This window comes from Gopherus flavomarginatus, chromosome 22, assembly GCF_025201925.1.
Source record: "Gopherus flavomarginatus isolate rGopFla2 chromosome 22, rGopFla2.mat.asm, whole genome shotgun sequence".
NCBI classification, from domain to species: domain Eukaryota; kingdom Metazoa; phylum Chordata; order Testudines; family Testudinidae; genus Gopherus; species Gopherus flavomarginatus.
The window spans coordinates 7,291,508-7,317,967 of record NC_066638.1 but is presented as its reverse complement, the minus strand read 5'-3'; the positions used below and the strand labels follow the sequence as shown (position 1 = coordinate 7,317,967).

At 42.3% G+C, this 26,460-nt stretch overlaps 2 protein-coding genes across 3 annotated transcripts in view; one reads left to right on the top strand and one right to left on the bottom strand.

Annotated features, from left to right (window-relative positions):
- The window catches only part of FNDC5 (fibronectin type III domain containing 5), a 38,055-nt gene extending 29,095 nt beyond the window's left edge, over positions 1-8,960 (top strand). For both annotated transcript variants that reach the window (XM_050932641.1, XM_050932640.1), the window contains exon 6: positions 688-8,960. In XM_050932641.1, coding sequence (XP_050788598.1) covers positions 688-712 — 25 coding nt within the window. In that variant the 3' untranslated portion in view covers positions 713-8,960. The remainder of the gene's footprint in view (positions 1-687) is intronic.
- Positions 8,961-8,981: 21 nt separating this feature from the next.
- On the bottom strand, positions 8,982-20,219 carry S100PBP (S100P binding protein). Its single transcript, XM_050932614.1, has 5 exons — positions 18,938-20,219; positions 18,497-18,591; positions 17,478-17,584; positions 11,231-11,330; positions 8,982-9,875 (listed from the first exon to the last, which is right to left on the bottom strand). Exons 1-5 carry the CDS (start codon positions 20,204-20,206, stop codon positions 9,731-9,733), a joined length of 1,716 nt encoding a protein of 571 aa, XP_050788571.1. The 5' UTR covers positions 20,207-20,219; the 3' UTR covers positions 8,982-9,730.
- Between the last annotated feature and the right edge of the window lie 6,241 nt (positions 20,220-26,460).

The following is a 26,460-nucleotide window of genomic DNA, read 5'->3' as shown; positions in this document are numbered from 1 at the left end:
CCTTAGCTCTATGTTTCACGATCCTTCTGTATCCACCCGCAATCCCTTGGGATCAAACATTTGCCCCAGCAACACTGAGCAGGCAGTAGACCCAGCTAGGTGGTGCAGAGTTTGCAGTTGTGAACCCTTGGCTTTCCCTGGGTGGGTTGTGCACCATAACTGGGCAGCAGGCTGCCCAAAGAAATAGGATAAAATTCTAATCCCCATTCGCTGGAGTAACACTGCTGTAAACTTCATTGATAGCATCTGAATTTGAGGTTCCATGCAGTTTATGTATTTCAGAAACAATACTCATGCTAATAAGTCACACCATGACCATAACATACCCCTGGATTGGGCCGGTTTATCATTGTTCTACCCGTTGTGTAATCATTTACCTTTGTGCAAAGTGGGAGGAAATGCTAATCAAGCAGAATCATAACATTTTGCACTGGTGTAAACAGTTGCACAAGATGCAAGCTGATGATAAATTGGGCCTTTAAAGTCCAGAGTCAAGTACACAGACTGTTTCTTTGCCCAGCAGTTGTAGGCAGTGTTAACGCCAGCCCCAACCCTGACCCATTTTCATTATGCAGCAGGCGAGAGGACCATTTACAAATTCACCACTACACGGAACAAATCTCTGAGGGCTTTTCTTGAGTATTCTCTACGTTTTCCCCTCTTTTCCCCCTTCTCCCCTTCTTCTAGTTTCCAAAAAACAAGACTTCAGTGAATATAATCGAAGCATGACGGCCCGCCATCCGATAGATGGACTCCATTTCTCGCTCTGCCTCTGCTTCTGAGCCCTGATGACTGGGGAAGTGAAATACTGTTGGAGTGGTTTGTAGAGGCCTACTGGTTGTCAAGTTCTGGCATAAATCTCCTTGCCCTTGCTCTGCAAAAGACAACTGGAGAGAGAGAAAAATAATCCTGGAAACCCCCTCGACATAAGCCACTGTTTGAGAAGGAAAAGCTTCTGCGAAACTGATGCCTCAGGCAATTCTGTATCAGACTCACAATTCACCCAGGCTGTAACAAATCCTAACAGACTCATCTTCCACCCTCCCGCCTCCTCTCTCTCCTGGAGCGATTTGTCTCGCTTTGGAGATCACAAAAATTTAATTGTATTTTGCTTCACTCTTGCCACGTGTTGACAGCATCAACATGGGCTCAGGCTGCATTTGCCATTTCTCTTCAGAGAAACGAGAAAGAAAAACTAGACAGTGGCAGAGAAAAGGATTGTGGCTGCTGTGTACTCTAATCTCACTCCGTAGCACTCATGTTTGGTGTGTAATACATTTTGCAGGTGGGATTTTTTTTGTATGTTTGTTTTTAACAAAGGCACATTACAGTTTCCATCTGGATGGTCACTACTTTGCTGGCTGCTCTCCAGTTGAGATCTACAGCACTTGTCTCTATTTTTGCCATCTCTCCTGTTCTCCAATGCTGTAATCCATCCTAGGTAAGCAGGGTGAAATTCAAAACACCGTAGGGCACAGATCAACAGAGACAAGAAGCCGACCGTTGTTTTGATTCCAGGAGAACTTGGACCATTTCTTCATGATATTTACGACTGGGCCTTACTGATTCCACCTATAGTGTAACAAATGGTCCTTACAAAATGTAGCCAGTTAGTGGAAAAAAAACCCAAAAAACAAAGTCATGATAATGGTTGCTATTCAAGGATACCAGGTTTCTAGTGCTGACAGCTATCTCATTCACTTCCAAAAGATCCCTGCCCAATGATGGGCAAGGACATTCCTTAAATAGTTATTTTACTGGGGTTCCAGTGAGTGGATCTGTTCTCCTTCCACTTCGTGTCTCCACTATTCATCGTGACCATGTGTTGCCAGGTGTCTGTTAAGAGTCCCTCCTCACTCCTCCACAAACGTAGGGAGGGAAGGGAGGCATCTCCTCTAGTTTACTAACTGCTTTATGTTCATAAGTTGACAAGTTCCCTGTGACTTGCAATGTTTTGAGACTGGTAGGGGAGAGGTCAGCAAATGGAAGAGATTTACTATCAGAGCTTTGCCAGCAGGCTTTTATATGTTTTTGTTTAATTATTCTACAAGGCCATTCCATACATGCTGGGGGATAACATGGGATCCTAATCATTCCATCAAATGTTAAGATGGGTTGGCCCAAATAGGATTTAAATCCTCCCATTGCAAACAAATTTGCATTCAAGCAAGATAATGATTCAAAAGCCACTGCAAAGAAACAAGCTGGCAGTCACTGCGTTCAGACATCTTCCCCCCTTGATATCCATTAGCCTTTCTCAAGTAGTCAGTCCAGGAGAAAGACACTGGGAGGTCTGCATGCAGAGACATTTTATAAACAAGGGCTTCCCCACTGCCAGTTTCAGGGAGGGGGGCCAGTCTAACTCATAGTTTCTAAATTGGATCTTTAGCCAAAAGCTACTCCCCACCACCAAGAGGGAGAGGTCAATACCTCTGATACAGTTGGAGCAATGACCACTTTTTAATGTACAATAAAAGATTCAAGGCACATCCTTCCTTGCAAATACCCAAGTTTAGTGATAACTCCTCTTGGTCTACACTGGGGCAAAATGCATGAAATAGAAGGTGGGGACCTTCTACCCAGATCTGAGGGATCATGAATTTAGGTGTTTTCTCCCTCTCCCTAGCTGCAGGAAGCAGTAAAGGTTCAATGGGGGGGGGGTTAACTTTCATTAGGCTGTGGGCTAAGATGAGCAAGAAGCGACAATGTAAGTAGAGCCACAGCCCTACTTAGTCAGTAGATGTCTACAGGAATGTCTCAGGCTTAGTACGCATCTTATGAGAAAGAAACGTCATTCAGAATCCATAGCCTACCTATAAAGGAAGACTTAGAACAGATGGTATGGCATGTACAAAATGATAAGAGATGTTCAGTCATAATCTTGGTGCAGACAAGAAAACAAGGCCCTAAACTCTAACCTAGCTGCTGCTGTGGAAAGTCAGCCTGGGTAAATTATCAGGGTGATGTTTTTTATGCAAAAATGTTTCTGGGAATGCAGAGAACATTCCCCATTTTTGAAAGTAAGTGTTATTGTTTCCTAGTGACAGGTTTTTAAGCTATTTCTATTCCAACAGTGACGTGCTTGTTGTTAGAGATGAAGAAATTAAAATGTGAGGCATAGATGCTTGTTCACAGTTGAGTATTCAAGCCATGATGTGGCAGCTGGCAAAAGGAGTGTATCATTATGCTCCATAACTGCGGGTTTTAAAGGTAAGGTAATAATGCTATTAGCGAGAAAAACAAATGTAGGCTAGGAAGCAAATCCACTCGTACCAGAAAGGAATTCCAAGCTATCAAATGCAGCTGACTCCCTTAGTTCCTGAAAACATCTGCATTATCAACTGAAGGGATTTAATAAGAATATACTTTATCTAAAGAGGCACTACATAAGGAAAGGAGAGAGATAGAGACATATAGGCCCTTTTGAAAATTTTACTCATTTTCAAAAGCAACTTAGGTGCTTAGAAGCCCAAGTCTCATTCAGTATAATTTAGGCTCCTGAGCACTTAGTGTTGAAAATGGAACGCAGGCATCTAAGTCACTCAGGCACTATTGAAAATGTTACCCTTAAATCAGGAAAAAGGCAGTGCATTAAGAAACAAACATGCATTTAAAAAAAGAAAAAAGTGTATGATCTGCAATCACCTTAAAGGATGCCCAGATTTTCCAGTGTGATTTTGCTTTTAAAGTGTAGTTTTTGCTGTATGCTAAGGAGCAAGCAGGAGTGCACTAGAGTGAAGGGATTCCAAAGAGCCCCGCAATAAGTGATTTTCCACTGAACATAAAAAACAAAACAAAACAAAGCAAACATCTAAATGGCTCTGCTGATGGTGTGCAGTCGCTGGAGACTAATTCAACTGATTTCCAGGAACCAACAACGCATAGTCGATGTGCACAATAAAGGAATAAGAGAAAAGTACCTCCGGGCCAGCATATGTCTAAAGTTAAGCACCACTTACTTTATTTCTTAAAAGCACAATAATCCTGTGCTTATAGGCACTAATTTAGTCAATATATTCCTCCCCCACATAAGAGTTTAGTGAAACTGTACCACAGAGGGCGATGTGGAATAAACAGTTCAATATAGGGCGTCCTTCCAATTCACAATCATAACTGCCATCAACTTCTCAGTCACTTCCCCCGTACGCTAAGAAACAGCACAAACTCTGTTCCTTCATTCTTCTAAGAAAAATTAGAACATTTATGCATTTTAAACAGACAGTTAATTAGAGGAGAACACACCTCCATGCCTGAAAGTGTCTGTAGAATCTCAGTTGCTAACAATTTACTGGAGGAGATGTGAATGGGGAGAAAACAGATTTTAATTCTAGTATTTGCCTAAGATATTAAAAGTCATGTCATTCAAAAGTGTATATCACAGCACCACACGCATTTCAGAGATATAAGATGTGGGCAGTCATATGCTTCATCAGATTTCAGTTCCTAGCAGACAAAGAGGGAATGGAGTTCATTCTGCACGTTGTGCCATATGTAATTTCCTCCAGATTTGCAATAAGGCTTACTATCACAATGTCCTAAACTATCATTGATTTACCTGTATAGAGACCACTAACAGACTCGCTAACTACTATATGTGGCGAATCTTTGTTTGTTAAAGCAACATGCTGATCGACAAAATCACTATGTTAAAATGTCCTCTACTTTCTCCATGGATCTCCCCCTGCTGTGAATTCAGTCATACCCGCTGACCATACAGACTAAAATAAGCATTTCCCTACTTTTTAGTCCTCTTAGCCCACCCACCTATGAGAAAGTGAGCTGCATTCCATTCTGGCTCACGCATCACCATCAGTTCTGTTTAACTAAGTTCCAACTGCAGAACCTTTATAATTAGTGACAGAGCCAGGAAAGGCACAGCTTGAATTTCGGATCCCAGATGGAGTCACAGGGCTGGCAGCTAGAACAGCCATCTTTTTCCTTACAAGCTGAAGGAGTCTGATGTGGAGCCACAGAGAGAGACAATAATGACGGAACCTCATGATGCCATTTTTCACTTTTCAGCATCTCACTGTCCTTTTAAACTGATAAGGAGAAACTCACCTGATGCAACCAATTGCTAAACGTAATGTATTTATATCCACAAATACCCCTTTCTCAGCTGGTGTAACTGACATGCCCTTAAATCAGATCAGATTCCCTTGACTTTTAAACTAGAGGGAAGTGAGAGGTTAAAGGAGGAAGTTTATCAACTTTTATGACAGGTTCTAGTACATATTTTATTTCCGTCCTTTTACAATTACACTGCAGCAAAAAGATTTGGCAGGAAGGTCCGATCGACTGCTGAGAGAGGAGAACAGCTAGAACTTGTAGTTCATTAGCTTTGGGGGTCATTATTGACTTGCTGTTGCTATAAAGAGTGCAACACAATGGTGAATGCTCTTACTAGAATTGAAGTTGTAAAACATTTAATCACAGGGCTCAGATCTTCCTTTGGGGGTAGGGGATGTCTAGCACAATGGACTACTCCATTCCTCATTGAGGCTACTGGGCACTACCACAGTGGACATAATAGATAATAATAAAGCCCCTACCTATATTCCAGAAGTGAATATGTAATTTGTCCTGCCATGAGCATTACATATACAATCTCTCTTTTTCTGCCCTTGCAGCACCTCTGAGGTACAGTATGTACAGTTATGAAGAACGAAATCTTTAGCAATAAGACTGTCTGTGAACCTGGAGTCTGTAGAAAATGCAAAGCTGCCCTATGGCAGCTCCAATGTGTGTGGGAGAAATATTAAGATCACAAAACACAGATTCAGAAGGAAGTCCCCACATCCGCCTACTCTTCTCCAGCCCAGCAGAGCCAGCCCTAGCCACAGCACATATTGTACAGACACCACCATCCTCTCAAGTGAAAGATCTTACAACATGTTTCTTGTTCAGAGCCATTTCATGGTCTCAGCATGGCTAACTGGTAATAGAACAACTGCTTTAAGAAAAGGCTAATACAAATAGTCTCCTGACTGCTGTGTATAGTTTAATAGCTGCTTTACAAAAGAAACATAAAATCTAAGAGGGGCTAGCATGAAAATTTTTTGGAAATCTTCATACATAAAGGAGTACAGCTTCTAAGCATCCACTGTCTAACAGAACTGCTTGCTTGTATCCTTCCCACTCCCTGCCCCAGCTCTGAAGTGCCAAGGCTGATTGTTAGTGACTATCAATCACTTGTTGAGATAGGTCTGAAGCATCCCGGCTGTGCCAGTCTCAGCCTGACTCCTACAACAACATCAGCTAACCCAACGCTACTTCTTAGCTTTTTGGGGGAAGTATCATTAGCTGATGTGCCTTTGCCAGGGGAATGGGCTCTGCAATTTAACTCATATTACTATGGACACTACTTCCTCTTGCTTTGTTTTCCAAACACTCTAGAAAAAGATTAATCCAAGAGCTCCCGCCCCTTCTTTATTATACAAGTAATAGGAACAGGTAGGCTTTAGCAACAAAATCCTCAGCAAAGGGATGTCTTTTAGGACCACACACAAATAACTCCCTTTCGAGATGCACAGCCAAAAAAATACGTGGGGGACTCACTGGCTTACAAGACAATGGCCATTGTAAGAATGGTGCAAACAATCTCACCTCCCCAGTCAGTAGCTGCCAAGCGATACGACTTTCCCATTCTATGCAAGGCTCCCCACAAGTAGGATTTAGAGTGCTAAAATCACAAGAGATGCTATTCTGGTTTGGGGATACTTCTGATTGGAGAGATTTTCTAAAAGATGCATGTTTCAGCTGTTGTCATAGCCTAAAAAACTGGGCACACTCCCACCTCAGCCTTTACAGACTAGTGGCAAATTGACACACCCTTATAATAGCCTTCCTGGGACTCCATGGTGGCAGGCAAAATGTTCTCTTTCATTAACACATGCAGTATATAGAAGTTAGAGCAAGGGGCTAGGAGTCAGGCAGACCTAGGTCCCAGTCCTAGCTCCACTGTTGACTCACTGTGTGACTCTGGGCAAGTTACTTAACCTCTCTGTGCCGCAGTCACTTCACTTATAAAACGATGATTAATAAGGTGAGTGAACTGTTAAGCCCCTAGAGATCCAAAATTGAAAGGTGCTACACAAGGGTAAAATATAGTACATGAACACAGAGGGAGACACTGAAAAAGAAAACCTGGGCATAGTGCTATTTTTTTTAAATTACATTAGTAAAATCTGCCACGAGACAATCTGATAAACGGGGAAAGACTGAGATTTGCCAAATGGTTCTGACTTGTTCAATGCTTGGCTCTGGTCATTTTTCCTGTCAGCTGCCAGAGAAAATCAGGGCGTGAAGTTGACTCCGTGTTGCTATTACTCCATGTACTGTACTCAAGAAATAATTTTGTCAACCACTGTTGATGGATTGCTTTATAAATGCTTTACATAGAGCATTTAGGGGAAAGAGTTATACAGTCTGTGCTTAATGGTCCTTTAATACAGTAGAAAAGAACTAGTGTAACACACAAAGCTACCATGGACTCTATTGATACTTTCTCATTTAAAATGTATTCATAAATTCTAGTTTTCATTCAGCACCTTCTATGTAACTAAAAGAAAACAAACCTGCCTGAACCAAACACTCATGGCTGGACAAAAATTGGTTAAGGGATGTGGAACAGAAGTGTACTCCTGCCTATTTGAGGTGATCTCTTCCATTAAGAGTTTTTATAAAAATGATGGTCACCCACACACAACAGTCAAGTTTTTGTTTAGAGGGGTAAGTAACTAGTAAGAACAGGAGGTGGAGGTTTAAAGGCAGTCTGAGTATGTGTCTGAGGCTATAAAGTCCGGTGAGAGAATCTAACATTGCAGTGGTTGAGTTCCTCCTTCTCAGGGAAGTTGATTTTAGCTACAAGGGAACTTCCTCCTCGTTAAGCTGCCAAAGCTACAGAGAACTATGGGATGTGCCTAGTAACAATGGGATTTCTATGTGTTTACTTACTACCACACAACTGACAAATTATGGAATAAGTCCCATTCCTCAATCCACAGCTGCTACAAGACAGGTCTTTTGTGGAGGAATGGTGATAAGTGATGCTAGCTAAGCCTGGGCCCCTCCTTAGACCCAATATACCATACTGACACAACAAATAAGGCAATATGAAGTCCTACGTCTGAGGCACAGAGAGCTGCTCTGCCAGCTGCTCCACATTTGTTTGTTAAGCTTTTTAAAGTCCCTGAAGTAGTTTGTATGAGATACATGTCACTTTAAATTTCTATAAATACCTAGATGGGAATAATAAATGTATTCAGTTCAATAAATTATCTTCATTTTTCACTTGTCGATTTTACAATGTGTTGTTGCTCTGCCCCACGGACTAGGTTAGAACTACACAATGCAAAGCAATAACCAAATCTGCTATTTACACTGAGACAGCTGATGAGCCAAGAGCAGGTAAGGAGGCCATTGTTAATCATTCATTCCACCTCATCCTACAAGGAAGGAAGGTGCCAGTCCAGCAGCCCTTTGTTCTGGCACTTTCTAGACAGGATGGTCATGAAAGCTTCATCTTTCTTCACTGCAGTGACCCAGGCTATCTTGGTTAACTTGCCTTTAACAAAAATAAAAAGCCTCCTTGAAGAATCTGTTTATCGTAAGGGGACACAAGAGCAGAACACACCCACTTAACTGTTGATGGGGTCCAAGAAAGGCTTTGTGCAGCAGAAGAGCCAATATGGACTCACCAGAAAATAGGTAAGTGACTAAGGAAGCATTCACGTCAAGGCTGCTATTAAACATATGGAGGAAGCTACACATTCTCTCCCTGCTGTTTGTTTAGATCTCTCTACTGTCTTCACTTCAGACCATCAGACCAGCTCTCCAACTAGAGCAAGTTGGCTCCTTTAGCTACAGTTGTGTTATTCCTGAAACATGGGTAGGAAACTACATGGCAAGAAAGGGCAGAAGACAGGAAAGGGTCTGCTCACACCCCCAAGCACACTGGGTAGCATCAAAACCAAGAGACATTTAGAAAGTGCAAATTATTTATAAACACTATGAACAAAGTGCAAATCTACATGTAACATTTTACAAAGAAAAGCTTATAACTGAAGATGACAAACAAGGGAGGCAAGTAAATTTGAGGAATGGGGAAAACAGGCTGTTCTCCAATTGCCCCTTAATTTATGCCAACTTGGTATGTCAACCCAGAACACTGCCTTTGTCAACCTTCATAAAAAGGACATCGACCACACAGGTGATTCCAACATTAATGGTGTCCAAAGGGAACCTAGCAGTTCCCCTCCCTCCCCCACCCCCCCGCCAAAAAAAAAAAAAACGTAAAAGCTTTGTTCTGAGCTCAGGCTCTGGCAAAAAGATTTCCATTCTAAATTGCATCATCCGGCTCCCATAGCTGAAGCATTATATCCATTAGATTTCTTGTTAGGTGTGACTCCCTTTTGAACAGTGGGGATACCTTTGCTTGTCAGCTGCTCTCTGGAAAGCTTGCTTTTGTTTCAAAGGAAAATACTGATAAGAAATGCTACAAAGAGTTACCTGTACCGAACAGATCCCATATTTAACCTGTATTTAAAAAGGAGGTTCTGAAGGTCTCCAAAACAAAGACACACAAAATCCTCAAACTGGCCTTATTAAAAAACAGAACAATCCATAGGTCAAACAATCAAGAGACAAACAGCTAAACTACAGGACAGTTAAAAACTAACTTTAAAATGGAGAAAAAAAACCAGAGCACACTCCCTCAGTAACAAGTAGCTCAGACATTGGAGGATGCTGTGACAGAGCTGCGCTGGAAGTGGTCAGGAATGTCCTGGAAGCGACGGTGGTGGGCCAAGTTCCGGCTCACCCATTGCTTAAGGCTGCACTTTTGGGTGGGTTTTTTGGAGAACCTTGGGTATTTTCTGCAAGAACAGAAGGGGAATAAAGGTAACAGAATAATTAAGGCAAATATGGTGTGTAGAAGCATGCATACAAGAGCAGCAGGAACAGTGGCTAATTTGCAAATGCCTTCCCTCGTCCCATGGCACTTGCAGTCTGCAGACACTTTTCTATTGCCAAAATTTTTAAAAGAAAGTTATCTTGCCACGCTGCCATGGTAAGTACAGTAGTAGAGTACAAGAAGAATCCTTCTAGGAGCATTATCTAGTGCTTTCTGTTACCCTTCTTGCTGAGATCTGTGTCTCCATGGCCTGCCAGAGGAGTCTGAAGGTTGCTTGGTTCATGACAGTTAAATGAGAAATAAATTCCCACAGAAAGAGCTGTTGTCATGCAAATATTGCCATTTCTTGGATCTAGCATATTCTGAAAAAGCTGCTGGCTTTGTTCAAACAAAAACCCTCAAAATACTTCCTACAATGGCTTAAAATAAAACAATCAAAAGAATTCCCACTACCCAATTCCATTTTCGTTAACTTGTTTGCAACACACTTTCGGATGCAGGAAAACTAAGCTTTTCCATATTAGCTATCAGATGCTGCCTTCCTCCTTCTGCACATAGAGTTGGCTCCTCTTGAGTCTTTTCATTTGGCCTGGGCAGATATATCAACATGGCTAGGAAATAATATTTATTAACTGCAGAGCCATCTGGGGAACCATGAGACATAGGGTGGGGTCACACTTACAAAAAAATTAACTATCAATATAGTTATTTAGAAGGAGCATCTGTCTGCCTCCGGAAATTCACACCGACAGCTTTTCAGTTCTACAACAGTGGTTCAGCACAAGTTATCATGATTAAAAAGGCCTAAAACAGCAAAGTGGCCTGGCAGTTTCAGTCCTGAAAGACACGCGTCCATATTACAGGTCATTATCACAACTCACTCCTGTGTTGGGAGCCTCTCTGAAGAGTTGGAGATGAAGTGGGGGGAACCTCCTCTAGGGAGGACAAAATTCAAAATAAGTGTTACACTCGCAAGATAACACAGAAACAGTGTTACCAGACACTTGTGCTGTCACCTTGAAGTTTTGTTTCCAACAGTGTCAGTCAGACACTTCTGGTGAGCATTACATTCTGAACAGATATTTAGAATCCAGGAGACCTTCCTTCTCAAGTTATAACAATTTCAAACAAAGGTCAACGTTCAGGCCTTAGCTACTTCATATTCTTACAGTGAATTTTTTAAAAAGAGACCAAACAAAACACCTCCAACAAAAATAACGTCCTGAACAAGTTATTTTGTATAGCCTGTTTCGTTTCCCATTGCAAAAGGGGCTTTCCTCTGCTCCCGCCCCTCCTTACAAACATTTGATTCCATACCTCATGGTGAGGTCTGATGGATGCTGCCATCTGCGGTCCTGGGTTCGGTACTCCCTGCTGGCAACCTTATTCATCAGAGCGTACAACTCATTTAATGCATCTGCAATTCAGCAAAGTAAGTTGTTAATGGGAGATCAAGCATGTTACATGAAGCTGGAAAAAAAGACAGCAGCAGCATGGGAACTCTGGCCCCAGCTCTTAATGTTGCTCCTGGTCCTCAAGACAGATCTTACAAGGGACAAACAGAGTCTACCAAAAAGACAAGAGGTCTACACATGTCCGTTTTCAGGGACACTTATGCAACATTTCCCTGGAAGCAGACACTTGCTATTGACATGAGTAGGATATTACTTGCTATGATGCTTTCCAAGTAGTGGACTCAGCTCCTCACTGCAATGATGGCCCACTGCAAGGATCCATTTGCACATATCTATAATCAGAGTGTGGCAAGAGACACCCTTGTCCACAGTCACTTACATCTGAAAAGGATGTAACATTATTGCTCATACAGCAGTGTTACCTGCTACACAAAACAAGCCCTTTCAGTAGATACAGTAGTTCTCCAAAGGCCTCACATCATGAATCCTTAGCAAGAGAATGCAATGGATGGTTTGGCAAGATACACGAGTCTGTGTGTCCAGGTCACAAAATAGCTCAGACCATATCTGCAATGCTTGTATGCTTGCCCACTCCTCACTTCAGTATCTGGTAATGCAGGCTGAGACTACATACTACACACTACTTGTGATGCACACTACAGCAGAAGTCCATTGTTATGATGTTGCTACCAACAGAAAAACAGTGCCTCTCCTCAACCAACATGAATGCAGGTATTTTTCCTTCTTGCTACTGCAGTCATGTTGCTACCACTAGTAGTGGTTCTACATGAGACACTTCTTCATTCCACAGGAAGTGATGGCCTACTGAGGGCATCTGTGTAGACTAGCCGCACCTCTCCTTCACCCACTGGAGCATCAGCTTCTGTTTGAAGTGACCAGTTCCAAGTCTGACCAGAGGCCATTCAATTTTACAGCACACTTCCTAAAGATGACGCTTTGAAAGTCCACGGTCTGTGTTCAGCCATTACTGTTTAGGGAGAAACGCAAAGCGCCAAGAGGGCTAACAACATGCAGATACCCACCATGAACATGTTGCAGAGCGGTTCAGTCCAGACAGCAACTCATCCTTTCAATCCATTTAGATTAGATTACAAGTCACTGGAAGATTTGTGGTTTCTTCTAGTTTATCTATCTTTAGCAACTTCCCACAAGTTCTTACTCTTTTTACACCAGGGCCTCTGACTGAATTTCAGTCATGCCATCTTTGGGCCATCCCCCACCCCCCCAAACCTTGTGCCAGTAGGGCTGATGTAACTTAGATCTGTTTTCTGTTCTCAGCTGCTGGGGACAGAGTGCAGAGGCACTCTGGCCAGATCTCCTTACCCGTTGAAAGCCCTAGTACATTGGGGCAGTAACAGAAAACTGGTGTAGAGCTGTTAAGGCTTCTGTACACCAGACACAGATTAGGGGAATGCAATAGTCTGTTCAGCTGGCTTTCCTTCTGCTTTACCCCAGTGTGATGTAAAGCCAGAAGAAAAGGTCAGATTCAGGACCGCAGTTTTATTTATAAGACAGAAATTGGCAATTCATCTTTTCCATAAGGTTTTTCTGTCCATTCCTAACTCCCTCAGGGCCAGTGCAGGGTTCTTCCCTACAGCAGAGCATCTCAAAAGTGTCATAGCATGGGGCACATTTTAAAATGTTTTATGGACATTTCTTCCACCCATTTACAAAAACATAAGCTACTTCTCTTTCCATTGGCAATCACAGCAATTGTTTCCCTAGAAGAGTAACATTAAGCAGCCACTTAAGATTTGTAGCTTCTTTTAGCAGCTGAAAAGGAAAGCCAACACTATGTAATTTGCCAATTCTCCAGACTACCAATGGTTCTTAGATCACAATGGAGAACCAATACTGTACAGTGGAAATAATCCCTTGCACCTCTTTAGCAGCATCTGGTCTCCTTGGAATTTTTGGACTCTTCAAATAGTTGGCGCTTCTAGCACTATTTAATCCAATGATCTCAGAGTGCTTCAGAGAAAGCAATAAAAATTGTCATCACTATCTACAGATAGAGAAAAAGGAAGGGAGGTACAGAGACAAAGTGACTTGCCACGGTCAGTCTGCTTGAGAGTCAAGAATAAAACTTGGATCTCAACTCCAAGGTCTGTTCCCTGACCACGGGGTTATTTTCCTTCACCTACAGATATATTCCCATCCCCATCCTCCCAAAATAGCAAAAAACAGAGAGAAGCAATACATTTACATTCAGATTTTCGTAAGAGCTGAGCTCTCACTTAGATACCAAGAATCTCCAACTGTTCTCAATGGAGCTTCTGGACGTTAAGCTCTTTTGAAAGTCTGGTGACTAGTCTTAAACTTCCCTTAAAATATATATATATATATATATCCAGCCCCCTTATTTGTTGCATTTGGCTTTCCACTAGAGAAGCTTCAGCTTTCACACTGGTGTTGGCTTGGGGGAGGGGAGAGGAGGGATGGAGGTGATGCTACCATTGAACAGCTGACTCCCAGAAGCTGCCCCTACCCCAAACACAATCTAAGTCTCACTGTGAGTAGGCACTTTTCCCAACCTGCTGTACAAACAGAGCCCATACACTCTAAAGTCCAAACTCATCCTGCTTCTCAGGATTTGAATTTATTATGGGTTTGGGTGGGGGTTCATTTGTTTGAAAGAACCAGTTCAAGCCTTCTTCCCAGATGTGGTTGTGATTAGGATTCCTCCTTCAGGAATGCTCAGCCCACACCATAGATTCTCTCCCTAGAAGACCACTCTCCCATATTTTATATCCAAGAGCATCAGTGAAATCAGAAGAACCCACTTAACCTCTGCCCTTAGATCCCCTGTATTACTTAATCCTCCTTGTCTGCAACACTTTAATTTATGAAGGTTAACTATCTTTATTAAATAAAGGTATTAAATAAAATCAGGTCCTAACAGTTCCCTATGGCACTTCACAAGTTGCTTCCTCTCTCTCTGCCCCAGAGGATCCAGCTTCATCACGTCTTTGCCAGGCTGCCAATGGCATGATCGAGTTGGGAAGCATTACAATGCAAATTATGCATTTCCAGAGAGGAGATAAACAGGTCACCTCCAAGTGGAGGCAGCCCTGTATATCTAACATGCTGTGTCAATCTGTCCTTGGACAGAACTCCTGGTACAGTTTTACTAGCAGAGGAGCTCTTAATGAGAGAAGCTATTAGATACCAAATTGCAAGAGCTAGTATTGCTTTCCAGGTACCAAACAGCTCACAAGTCTGAAGAGAGTCCACATGATGCCATGAAAGTTGTCCGAGCAGCAGGTGGTGCAAGCACTATTTAGTATGCACAATTATGATGTCAATACACTGCAAAGGCACATTTACTGAACAATGTTGCGAAAAGCAAGAGAAGGATATATAGAGGGAGAGGAAAAAAAAACAACTCACCGCTAAATTTGTTCTTCGCCTGCCCTTAAAAAAAAAGGGAGGGGGGTTTCCTCTCTCTTTTAGACCAAGATGAAGTAACAATACTGGTGAACAATCTATGCCAAGAGCCACTATAGTCACTTCCAGTTATGAAAATAGGGAACCTCATCACTAGTGACAAATGATTCCGGACCAAACAGAATCCACAATGAGGCTCTCATCAAGAAGGATTGATTCTATTTATGGTTGAATGAAGAGCAATATGAAATTTGAATACTAAGCTAGCGGTCAGCTGGCAAATTTCTTTGTGATCAATTATGGACAGTTTCAGCCAGTCATTTGGAAACAGATGTTCAAATCACATCACAATTTTATATCTGCTAGAACACAGCCTCTGCAGCATTTAGATTCATGGGGAAAGCTGGAAACAAATCTATTTCATAGGAAATATTCTGTTCCCTAGTTCTTGGAGGAGATGCACACACCCAAAGCCAAAGGTTTATTCTGCACTGGGTCAGTTCACTTTGCCAGACAGGGAAAAGTTAGCTCGGAAAATGGACTCCTTCCAAACTATCCAATATCCATAAAGACTGAATGGTTGGCAGTTAGTGCAGCTGTTACCTCTAAGTGGTTTAGCCCACAAAAGCCACCAACATGAGCATAGAAAAAGTTGTATTTTTATAATACTGTGCTAGGTGCTATACAGACAGGTAAAAAGACAAGGTCCCTGCCCCAAACTAGCTTACAATCAAAACAGGCAACATACGAATGATAGACAAGGGATATGCTACAACACAGAAGTGTGGGAGAGATTATGCAGAAGTGTGTGAACAATGAAGTTAAATGCTATGCTACCAAAAGTACAAGTGACAGCCTACAATACAAAAAAGGCTTAACCAAAGTGGTGGCATAACAAGGTATTACTTTCAGTCACCTGTTTTGTTACCCCTTCCCAGCAAGAGGCAGTGGAAAGGCACAGATCTGGTGGGCTTTCTGGCCTAGATTCCTGGAAGAATTACTCACAGCTACAATACGTGTGCTGTGGCTCCTTGACAGGGTTTGATTATAAATTCTCACTGGGATAATAGGTGCATGGAGAAAGGCACCGCTCAGAATCAAACCCAATCAACTGAGAAGGTTCTTCTGTGACCCAACTGGAAAAAATCCTCCTACCTGCCATGCTACATTCCAAGCCTAAAAGTTATTTGGAACAATATAGACACTTCCACTAAGAAGCAAAAAGATTAGGTGCATCACACACAACATTCTTCCTCAGTGAAATGGATCTTCCATTTCACCCACCAGCCTTGTAGCAAATCAGGCAGGAGCCTGATGAATGACTCAGAACATATGCCTTGCATTGTTAATTTGAAAGGAGGAGAAAACGGCTCATAATTTGCTTTCCTCGCATAGTCCCCTCTGCATTACTTATGCTATATTTATACACTGGAAAGCAGCCACGTGGCTAGGCAGCTGTTTGCACTGTCCAGAGAAACGGCAGCTCCATGTGAGCAGTGGCACAACTGTCAGTTTCTTGAAACTCTCAAGAAAGAAAAGTTACCAAACCCATGAAAAGCCTGACAAATGAACACAGTTTGAGGCCATCTTTGTAAGCCACTAGGGCCATCTTTAACCTCTGGAGTTTCTCAGTTCCACCCACAAATGTACCTTCAGGTGTAGCTCTTCATCTAATATTCAAGTTTGCTCTTTACGTGGAGATTCTTCTTTACCTTCTGTCAGCAATAGCTTTTGTATGACCGATCTGAGAGGGGCACAGCCTAAGAGGCTTGGAAGGTATTAGCAGGAATTTCAAATCTTACTACTTGGCACTTAAGTTAACGGCTTCACAATTTTAAGTTCTATGCTGCCAGCTGGAAAGAATGGCCTCCCATCCCTAAGCACCGCTAGAGACAAGAACCCATGTCTACCTCTCCCATATTGCATTTTATAGTCAATTTATAAGTGCAATGCCCTCACTGCCCAAAGTGCCAATTTTTGACTGTATACCTGCATTTACCACACAACTTGAGCATGTGCATCAAACTCCTTGTCTATCCCAGCTTCTGAGGTAGTCTCAAAGCAGGGGTGGTTACATATTGAATCCTAAGTTCCCTCTAAGCTGCACGGTCGCGCAGCAGCCTATTAAGCACCGCACAGGCGCTCAGGGAAAGAGATACCTCTCCCCCAGCCCCAACCCATGCCCAGATCTGCCACGGCTGGAGGAGAGGCGCCAGGGCCTGTGGCCCCAGCCTTGGATCTGCCACGGTGAGGAGAGGTGCCTCTCCTCCCAGCACAGGTGCTGCTGTGAGGAGTCTTCTCTCCCCACCATAGCCCCAGGGCAGCCTGCACCCTAAACCCCTCATCCCCAGCCCCACTCCACAGCCCGCACCGCCAGCTGGAGCCCTCACACACAGCCTGCACTCCAATCCGCTGCCTCAGCACTGAGCCCCGTCCCACACTCCGAACCCCTCAGCCCCACCCCCACCACATGAATTTTGTTGTGTGACACATCATCTCCATATTGGTGCACACATCACCTCCATATTGGTGCACATAAAATTCTGCACAACCGTGGGAAAAATTAGAGGTAACACTGATTGGACTCCATAGTCTCCATAAGTGGAGCAGGCGACATTATTCTTATTGCTGCCTAAAAAATGATACCATCTGAAACAACTTTGCTGAATGCAAACTAACAAATTTGGCCCTTTTGGTTTGGTCTGTACCTTCCTCACTTCCCAACCGTTACTGCAAGTTACCTGGTGTAGGATCCATGGAATTCTTTACATGGGCACGCACACATTGGATATAAATACGCTTCTTTTGCTCAAGTTCTGCTTCGGAAATGCATATCCGTTGTTTCGGTCTTTAAGAAAAAGAAAGTTAATTCTTCTGAAGCACCTGTCAAGCAAGGGTCCATGGAACAAACAGCACCATGATTCCCTGTGTGGCAAATACAGACAGAAGTTCCTTATAGCACTATTCTTTTGGACACACTAGTTGTAAGGGGGAGATCTGGCAAGCCACTCCTAGGAGCAGGACAGCTGACGAGTCTGCTCTCAGCCTGTGGGAGGACAGGATGCTTGTCCCCCATTAGCAGTGAATCTACGGAAAGTTGAAGAATGACAATGGCAGAAATCACCATTGTGAGTGAAATGAAGAGGTGAAGCAGGTGGAGGGAAGGAAGTAGCAAATCTAGGGGTAAGAGAAAATTATGTCGGCATCTTCCCCCATCTCACAGACTGCCTGCTTTAAAGAGACATGGTGGGTGAGGTAATATCTTTTTATTGGACCAACTTCTGCTAAATAAAAAATATTACCTAGCCAACCTTGTCTCAAATTTCCTGGGACCAACAGGGCTACGACAGCACTGAATACTGCCTGCTTGGACAGTTAACATGCTCTCTCTTTGGAGAGTTGTATTGTTGCTGCCATCTGCTGGAAACCAAAGGGATAAAGGGGAACAGTGACCACACCAGGTGTTCTCACACATTCATAATATGAACTACATCCTAATAGTGTCTCACACACCGCCTCTCAGACTCAAAACAGCTTGGATTCCCTCCTCTCCCATTCACAAGTAACCCTTGTGACAACTACAGCAATCGCTTACGTGGAAAATATTACCTAACAGGGCATTAAATAAATTTACATGCAATTTAGCAAGTGGAAATGAGAAAAGTTATTACCATGAGAGCAGCCAGCTCTCCAGACCCCCAGCAAGTGCTCCATAAACCAGTGTGAGAATTGTTGAGCTAAACGATGCATAACATGTTACCTTTCTTCCACTTGTGGCACAGGAATGACTTTGCCTAGCTTCTTCCCACAGATACTGTCTTCCCCACAGTTCCAGTCTAAGGCTACAGAGTTTAACTGGAGAGAGGAGGAGAAAGAGGATTAGCTTGACAAAAAAAGACACTCCTGTGTCCATTAAGATGCATTATTTTCCTATAGAAAAGCTTACTTATTGTGCAAGGCTGCAAACCCATGTATGCACTCTGATATTGCTACTGACAACTGAACTATAATGTTTAAATAAAAACCATGTCTGACCCATCCACCCTACTGTCCATTTGTTCTGCTTCATAAGCTTATGGCTTTGTTGAAAGACAAAAACATTTCACTTTTAAACATTTTAAACAAATTAAATATTTTCTATTAAAAACACTTAGGCAAGGCTGCTTTATAAGAGTAAAGAGACAGAGGTATGTGTTGTTACTTTAGGATTGTCTGACAATTCTTCAACAGATGTGGATTCCTGGCTCAAATCTTCCTTCTGAGAGCCAAAGGTCCCTGATAATCCATTGTCTGTTCCTTTGGAAGGGTCCTGATTTAAAATGACATTAGAGGTTTTCGGATGCAGTAGCAGTACAGGTGCTGGATTCTCCATTTTATCCTTACTTTGACCACAGGAAGGGTCAGGAGAGTACGTGGAAGTTTTAATGTGTGCATCATAGAAGGGAGATGATTCTTTGATTTCTGATGGCAGCTTTTCCACACTATCCAGGTTTCCACTGTGGTGCTCTTCAGAAGCCAGGCACTCAAGGGACTCTTCAACAACCAAGCTATTAGAACTGATTTCATCACACTCTGTACTTTGCTTGCTTGCATTTTGTAGATGGTCATCTCTCATTACTTGTGAAGCTTTTTTGCCGGTTTCCTCCAAGCCATCATCCCCTTTTGGCTGATCTACTGAGTCTGCATCAGTTGGGGAAAGATTTAGAGGCCCTTGAAGATCACAATCAAATAGTGTACAAGTGACTTGATTTGATTTCAAGCAGTCCACATTCAAGCATCCTTTACCCTCAGGATTAGCTGTTTCATCCTCAAGAATTTGAAAATATCCAGGATTAACTGAAGAACCAGTCTGAGAGAGACACTCATTACTTACTAACTCATCTATGGTCCTGAATGATGTCTCTGTTTCTTCAGGGCAGAATGATGCCAAACTACAGTTGCTACTCACTTCCTTCTCACTTTGTCCCCATACATCTTGATTCACTAAAGCACTCTCTCCAGTGGAGTTCTGGTCATCTCCTAAGCAATCATCTGCTAACATTTCCCTACATTCTTCCTCAGTGTAATTGAAGGGAGAGTTCCCTTGTTCATCATCTGAGGGTTCCAGCAAAGAGTCATCTGGCTCACTATCATCAAAACATCTGGCTGTATTCACAGAAAGGGCTACCACACTGTCTTCTGGAAGACTAACTCTGATGACAAAGTTCTCCAGCTCAGTATCATCCAGACAGCCTGAGGAGCCTAGGAAGCAGGCAGAATCTGGGGAGCACAGCGGTAGTTTCTTTGAAGGACATGGAGTGCTACAATAATTACTCAAGTGGCGCCGTTTCTTAGCATCTGATTGCAGGGGCTCATCCTCCTCCAGTAAGTCTAAGGGCCTTTTAGCCCTGGGGATTGTATCATTAACAAGAGTCACTTTATGATTATGATATACACCAAGCCCAAAGGAATGTGGAGAGCTGTCTTCCATGATGCCGTTGGTCTCTGTTCTGCCCTTGCTTCAAGTGGCCAAGCAGAAGCGGTGAGGTCACTTAAAAACAGGTACCAGTGTTTGCTGAGCCTCTAATCAGCCTATAATGTGTTTCACTCTTCCAGAAAGTCAGTCAGTCACAGGATAGATCCCACTTGCCTGCAAAGAGAGAACAACGTAAGTGAACTAAAGGAGTGTCTCTCACCTGTTCCTATCTCAGCTAATCTTACTTCCTTCTTAATCCCCTCTGTCCTTCTCTGGAAAAAGAGATGTACACCTCTCCTCCCTGGGCAAGTTAAGTGTTGGATTTTCACTTGGTCCAAGATAGCTTACTTGTCCTGTGACTGATCCATTTTAGAAATACTAGTCACTCTGAAATCTAGGGCATTCGGCTGCCTAACTTTTAAGGAAGAAAGTGTTGTACATATTTTGCCTGTTGTTTCTCTTAAATTTATTCCTACTGACACAGCAGCAAGAGAAGAGCCTATGAGCAGCCACTTTTGGAGCAAGTGGCCCAATGTCTGAAGATACCTGGCCTCCACTCCTGGCTATTCCGACTTAAATGTTATTAAAGGTTATAACAGAGTGAGTTTGCTCAAGCTATTCAAACATCAGCTAGAGAATTAGAGCCAGTGAGCCACACATGCTAATGAGAAATCCCCGACATAGAGAACGCTCACAAGTCAGAGGCCTAATTTCAACAGCTATATTAGCCAGTACTAATAGAGTCTAATCATGACTACAGAGACCACTGGATGCTGTTTTCTTTGAAGCTGTTGACATGAATCAGTATAAGACACCCCAAAAAAGACTGTATAAAGAAATATTGTATGTTTTCATAGCACCTTTCATCCAAGGATCATAGAGCAGTTTGCATATTAAATGAAGCCTCAAACCTTTCCTCCTTCTCCAGTGAGCTAGCATTATAACATTTTTAAATAAGAAAACAGAAACAAAAAGTTTAAATAATATAATATTATAATGTTACCTGATCCTTTTAATAGGTAATAATACTTGTTCAGTTGATCAGAAGGTACTAAGGTTCTGGTCACAGAATCAGGCTACACAGAACTAAAACCAATGAGTTCAGTATCTTGTCAGGAATCTCAAGGGGCATAGCCAGGACACTCACACTGAGATCAAAGCAAAGCAGTGATTTTTTATTAGGATCAGTAATAAAGCCAGAAAAGCTCTGAGCCACATAATCAGACAGGAATAATCCAGTATGGGGGATATCTGCGATATCACTCTTTGTATATGCTCTTAGATTTGCATACTTACACCCTTCCTTAAGACCTGGTGGTGAGAGACAAAGTACCAGCCCTGCCTCTGACATGCCAAATGAGTCTGATAGTCCAGGTTTCTCAATGCCCAAGATGGATGGTAGACAATGTTGCTTGATTTAAGGAGGTTAATATTCTTGTTTTAATATAATATGGCTTATAGGCTCACCAATTAATCTGGTCAGAAGATAATAAGGTTCTTGCCCCAGAGTTAGGCTACACAGAGTATGCAAGGACACTTGGGATGTATGACAAGGATGCTCACACTGAGACAAATGTAGCCTTAAAGACTTTTATTGCGATAAATGGAATAGTAATCAAATGGTAAAATAATCAGAGTTACAAAGGCAATGATATTATCTAGAGATACATGTGGTATTATGCCTATAAAGCTTTTGATTAATATACTCACACCCTTCCTTGATAACCTGGTATGAGAGAAAGGACCAGCCTTGCCTCTGGTATGCCAAGAAAGTTCAGGTCCAGGTTCCTCAATTCTTGAGTGGGAGATGGAGAGCTTAGGAGAAGCCAAAGAGCTAAGAGCTATAGAAGACTAAAGAAGCTAACTTAGAGTTTTACTTAACTCACTGACTTAGTTCTTAATTGTAAGTTCTAACAGACTGATAAACAAAAGGATAATTAACTATGAATGAAGAAATTTCCTTGGCATACTGGGTCACCCCTCTCACAGAGCTTGAACACTTCAGCCCTCCTTCTATGTCCAAACTTCCATGTCCAGACATGCATCTGAGGAAGTAGGTATTCACCCACGAAAGCTCATGCTCCAAAACGTCTGTTAGTCTATAAGGTGCCACAGGATTCTTTGCTGCTCAAACTTAGTTTCCTCACCCACAAAATGCCAGGGGACACTTGCCCCAGAGGCTGGTATGTTCATATATACTGATGACATACACATATATATTGGGGTCGGCAACCTATGTCATGTGTGCCGAAGGTGGTACGCAAGCTGATTTTCAGTGGCACTCACACTGCCTGGGTCCTGGCCACCAGTCCGGGGGGCTCTGCATTTTAATTTAATTTTAAATGAAGCTTCTTAAACATTTAAAAACCCTTATTTACTTTAACCTTATTTACTTTACATACCACAATAGTTTAGTTATATATTACAGACTTATAGAAAGAGACCTTCTAAAAACGTTAAAGTGTATTACTGGCACGCGAAACCTTAAATCAGAGTGAATAAATGAAGACTCGGCCCAGCACTTCTGAAAGGTTGCGGACCCCTGATACAACAGGCTACATAAAACACTAGCAAATTCAATACAGACTTGTTTATATTGCTCTATATACTATACACTAAAGGGAATACAGAAGGGAGCAGCCACATATATAGAAGAAAAAGGGGAAGATCACTGATCTGATACAAGTACCTACCAGTCTGTACTTGCACAATGTTTTGCAATTCAGATACAAGTATTTTAACAGAAGAAAGAGCAAATAAAAGAAAACTAAGAACTGGTTCGGGTCCTGCAGGGTATTGCTCTGTGGTGTACTACTCTATTACACTAATAGACACTTGTAGTAGTAGAACATATGGAAGCTATCAAAGATTTTACTAGAACTGTTTTAGCAAAACATGTTCAACATATTTACCTGCTCCATTTATATAATAAAAATAATTCCTTTAACTGCCATCCCTGCTGACTCACTTTCCATCTGAAGAGCCAACCTGGGTACTGTGTTTTTTGCCTCACACACATTAACAGACTGTGCAATCAGAATTTAAGTAACAATGCTATTGTTGATGCACGAACCAGAACAGAGTCCAGCTCCTTGTCCCAGAGCTGTGTTGGTTCTGCAGGACTAACTGAAGTAAAACAAAAACTTGCTAGTAAAGTAGACCTGACTGAATACCCACAGGAAGTGGGTACTAAGTTGAGTCTACTGAGTTAAGAAGAGGAGTCAATTTTCAGAGTAGAACCATGTTTTTAAATTGTATATAGAGTAATGTTTCAAGACGCAATCTCTCTAGGTGCTTGTAAAGCAAGAAATAGGTACCGATATAGACTAGAATATCTCATTTTAGCAGCTCTGTAAAGTGAACTCCTACTCCTTCACATCAAAGCTATACGCAATTCAGACCCTTACACCCCTTGCCTAAACTTCAGTTCTATTCACACCTTCTTACTGGCCTATTTCCTCTCTAAATACCTATTTGCCTTCGGAACCTGATTTTTAAATTTCCCAATTAATATTAAATTGTCAAAGATAAGATACAATAAACCAAACTTAGTTTGCAGGTTTGAGGCTCTAGGTTGGGTACAGACAATTTAATTTAGCAGTAGACCCTGGATGACACTTTGAACAATAGAACTTATTTAAGAGAAAAATTATTAGTTAAGCAAACAGACATACAATTACCATTTACACGGGTACTACAATTATACTCACATTCAAAGATGGAATGGTATATGAGCTGATCAGTCTACTGACAGCTTTCTAATCAGGTAACCTAACTCTATGCTTTTGGTGTTCATTGGTGCTCCCCCAAGTTAACAAAGCTACTCCTTTTATAATCTATTAAAATACTAATTAACATTAAACCTATTACCATATTCACATTCTGCGACCTCTTTATTGGCTCTTTACATTACAAATTATTTAAATTAACACCTGCACCAATTTCCTTTCCATGCTATCAGAATAGATAGCATTTTAATAACCCATTCCAAATTCTAAAAAACACCCATTAAAAATGGCTGCTAAAACCAGTTATAACTGCTACATAACCCAAGGCCATGTCCTTAGTATGATGGGAAAATGGAAGGTACCATCTCCAACTTATCTCTAACTTTTACTCACGCTAACAAGCTCAGTTTTTCATACTCCTCCATATTTAGCCCAATTTCTTTTTTTTTTTTAACCTAGCACATTTTCTAGACTACATCTTCTCTCTTTTTAGTTTTCCTTTCACCCGAACAGCACCTACTTCATCATCACTCATTTTTGTTGTGCCTTTCCTCTGACTTTTTCCAATTAAATACCTGGTTTTCCACCTCTCCTGCCAGCTTTATCCTCATTTCTAAAAGCAGCCTCAAGGTATAAATATCACATCCATGTTTATTTTCTGTTTCTAGAGTCCACCCAAGGGAACACCTCTCTCTTACATTACCCAACCCATTTCTTATGCAGAAATTCACAATAAAATAAAATAAAATAAAATAAATAAAGGACACCCCCATCCCCCTACACACAACCAGTTTCCAAACACTTCCAGTGCTGGTATAACTAGGCAATAGCTGGTTTGTACATCTATCACCCCAGCTCCCTCTTTACCCCTTTAAAGCGAAATCTGTATCTCTTACACTAATATCAGGGGATGGGGAAATTCCTCTGCTACTCCATTTTGGGGACTCTCTCATTAGGCAGGGAATTCAGAAGAATGTTCAGTTCTCTACCCTCCCTTCCTCTCTAAGTGTATGTGGCAGTTAGTGCCAGAGGCTGAACCACACATGATGGATAACAGCCCACTGGAGGAGGGCATCACTGGGCTGATCACTTACCTGCTTAGGTGGGCAGTGCTTCCCAGCCTCATAGGCCATCTCTGCTGTGACGGGCAACTCCCCACTTACAAGGTAGCAGGAGAGGAGTCTTCCTTCAAGCCAGACCCTGTCTGGGAACAGAGGTCTCTAAAGGAATAGGCAATTAGTGCCCATAGCTCACATTCTATTTGGAGGCAATCAGGAAGGGGGAGGGAGTATCAGGAGGTAGTACCCCCTAGTCAGAGCCCTTTAGAGGTGGGCTCTAACTGGGGAGTGGGCCAGTTGTAGCCTTATTAATGGATTGGTGGTTAATCACTTTATATCAATCACTTAGACCACAATGGTCAATGAAGGTTTGGTCTCCTGAGGGCTACAGCATCAGGAATATTATCATCAGTATCATTAGAATAAAAGACGCTAGAAGCACATAAGAAACAACTGCAATTTATTACAAGTCCCTTTATTAACAAGTCCACTAAGCAGATGAACAATCCCACAAACATTAAAATACAACAGACAGAGAAAAAGTGTGAAGCATTTAGCCCTATGACTAGCAACAACCACTACCACCACCAGCAGTAGTTGCCATCCTAGCATCTCTCCGCTTCTTTGGCTCACCTTTTATGCTTACACACACTAAGGCTCGTACATATGCTTAAGGGTTCCAACCCCTTTTTCCTCATCCATACTTCCACATCCCACTAATTTAGGGGTACCTCATTTCTCATTGGCTATCCCTTAGTTCCCCTTACTCTCATTATGCATTTCTGTAAACTAGTTCGCATGGTAACCTGCAGAATTTCTCACTATGTTACGATTGGGTGCCTCACGGTCTAGACAAGTACACTGTGGTATATTTTTCCTAACAACACCCACTGGCACATTCTTTACAGTAACCTTGTAATTTCACTGGTACAGGGTTATTCCTGGGTCACCTACTTACACCAACCCTTCTAAGGCCTGAGGACTAATATGGCTAAGTGAAATGTGACAGGCTTCAACTTGTAGGCCCTGTGACCCAACATTAATTTTTATAATTTCAATCTTAAATATACTTAATATCTATTATTCTTGGCTGCAGCCTCCCACCCAAAGTTCACCTCAGTAAGGTCTCCCTCTCCCCCATTACAGCCTATGCAGAGGGGGCAGTTGTGGTTAGGAACCCCCATTACATCCCACCTGTGAGGGGTCAGTTGGGGTCAGGGTTAGGGCCCCCCCGCAGGTCACATCCCACTCCTGCGGGAAGCCAGAGGGCCCTGCACCCCAACTTCACAGTCAGACGTGACTCTTAGTCAGCAGGTAAAACGGAAGGTTTATTAGTTGACAGGAACACAGTGCAGAACAGAACTTGTTAGCACAGAAATCAATGACTTTCAGCCAAGTCCATCTTGGGGAGAGGGGAGCCCAGAGAAAGGGCTCTGGCCCTCCCCCTGCACCCCACACCAGCCAAGAGGAACTTGCTTCCAGC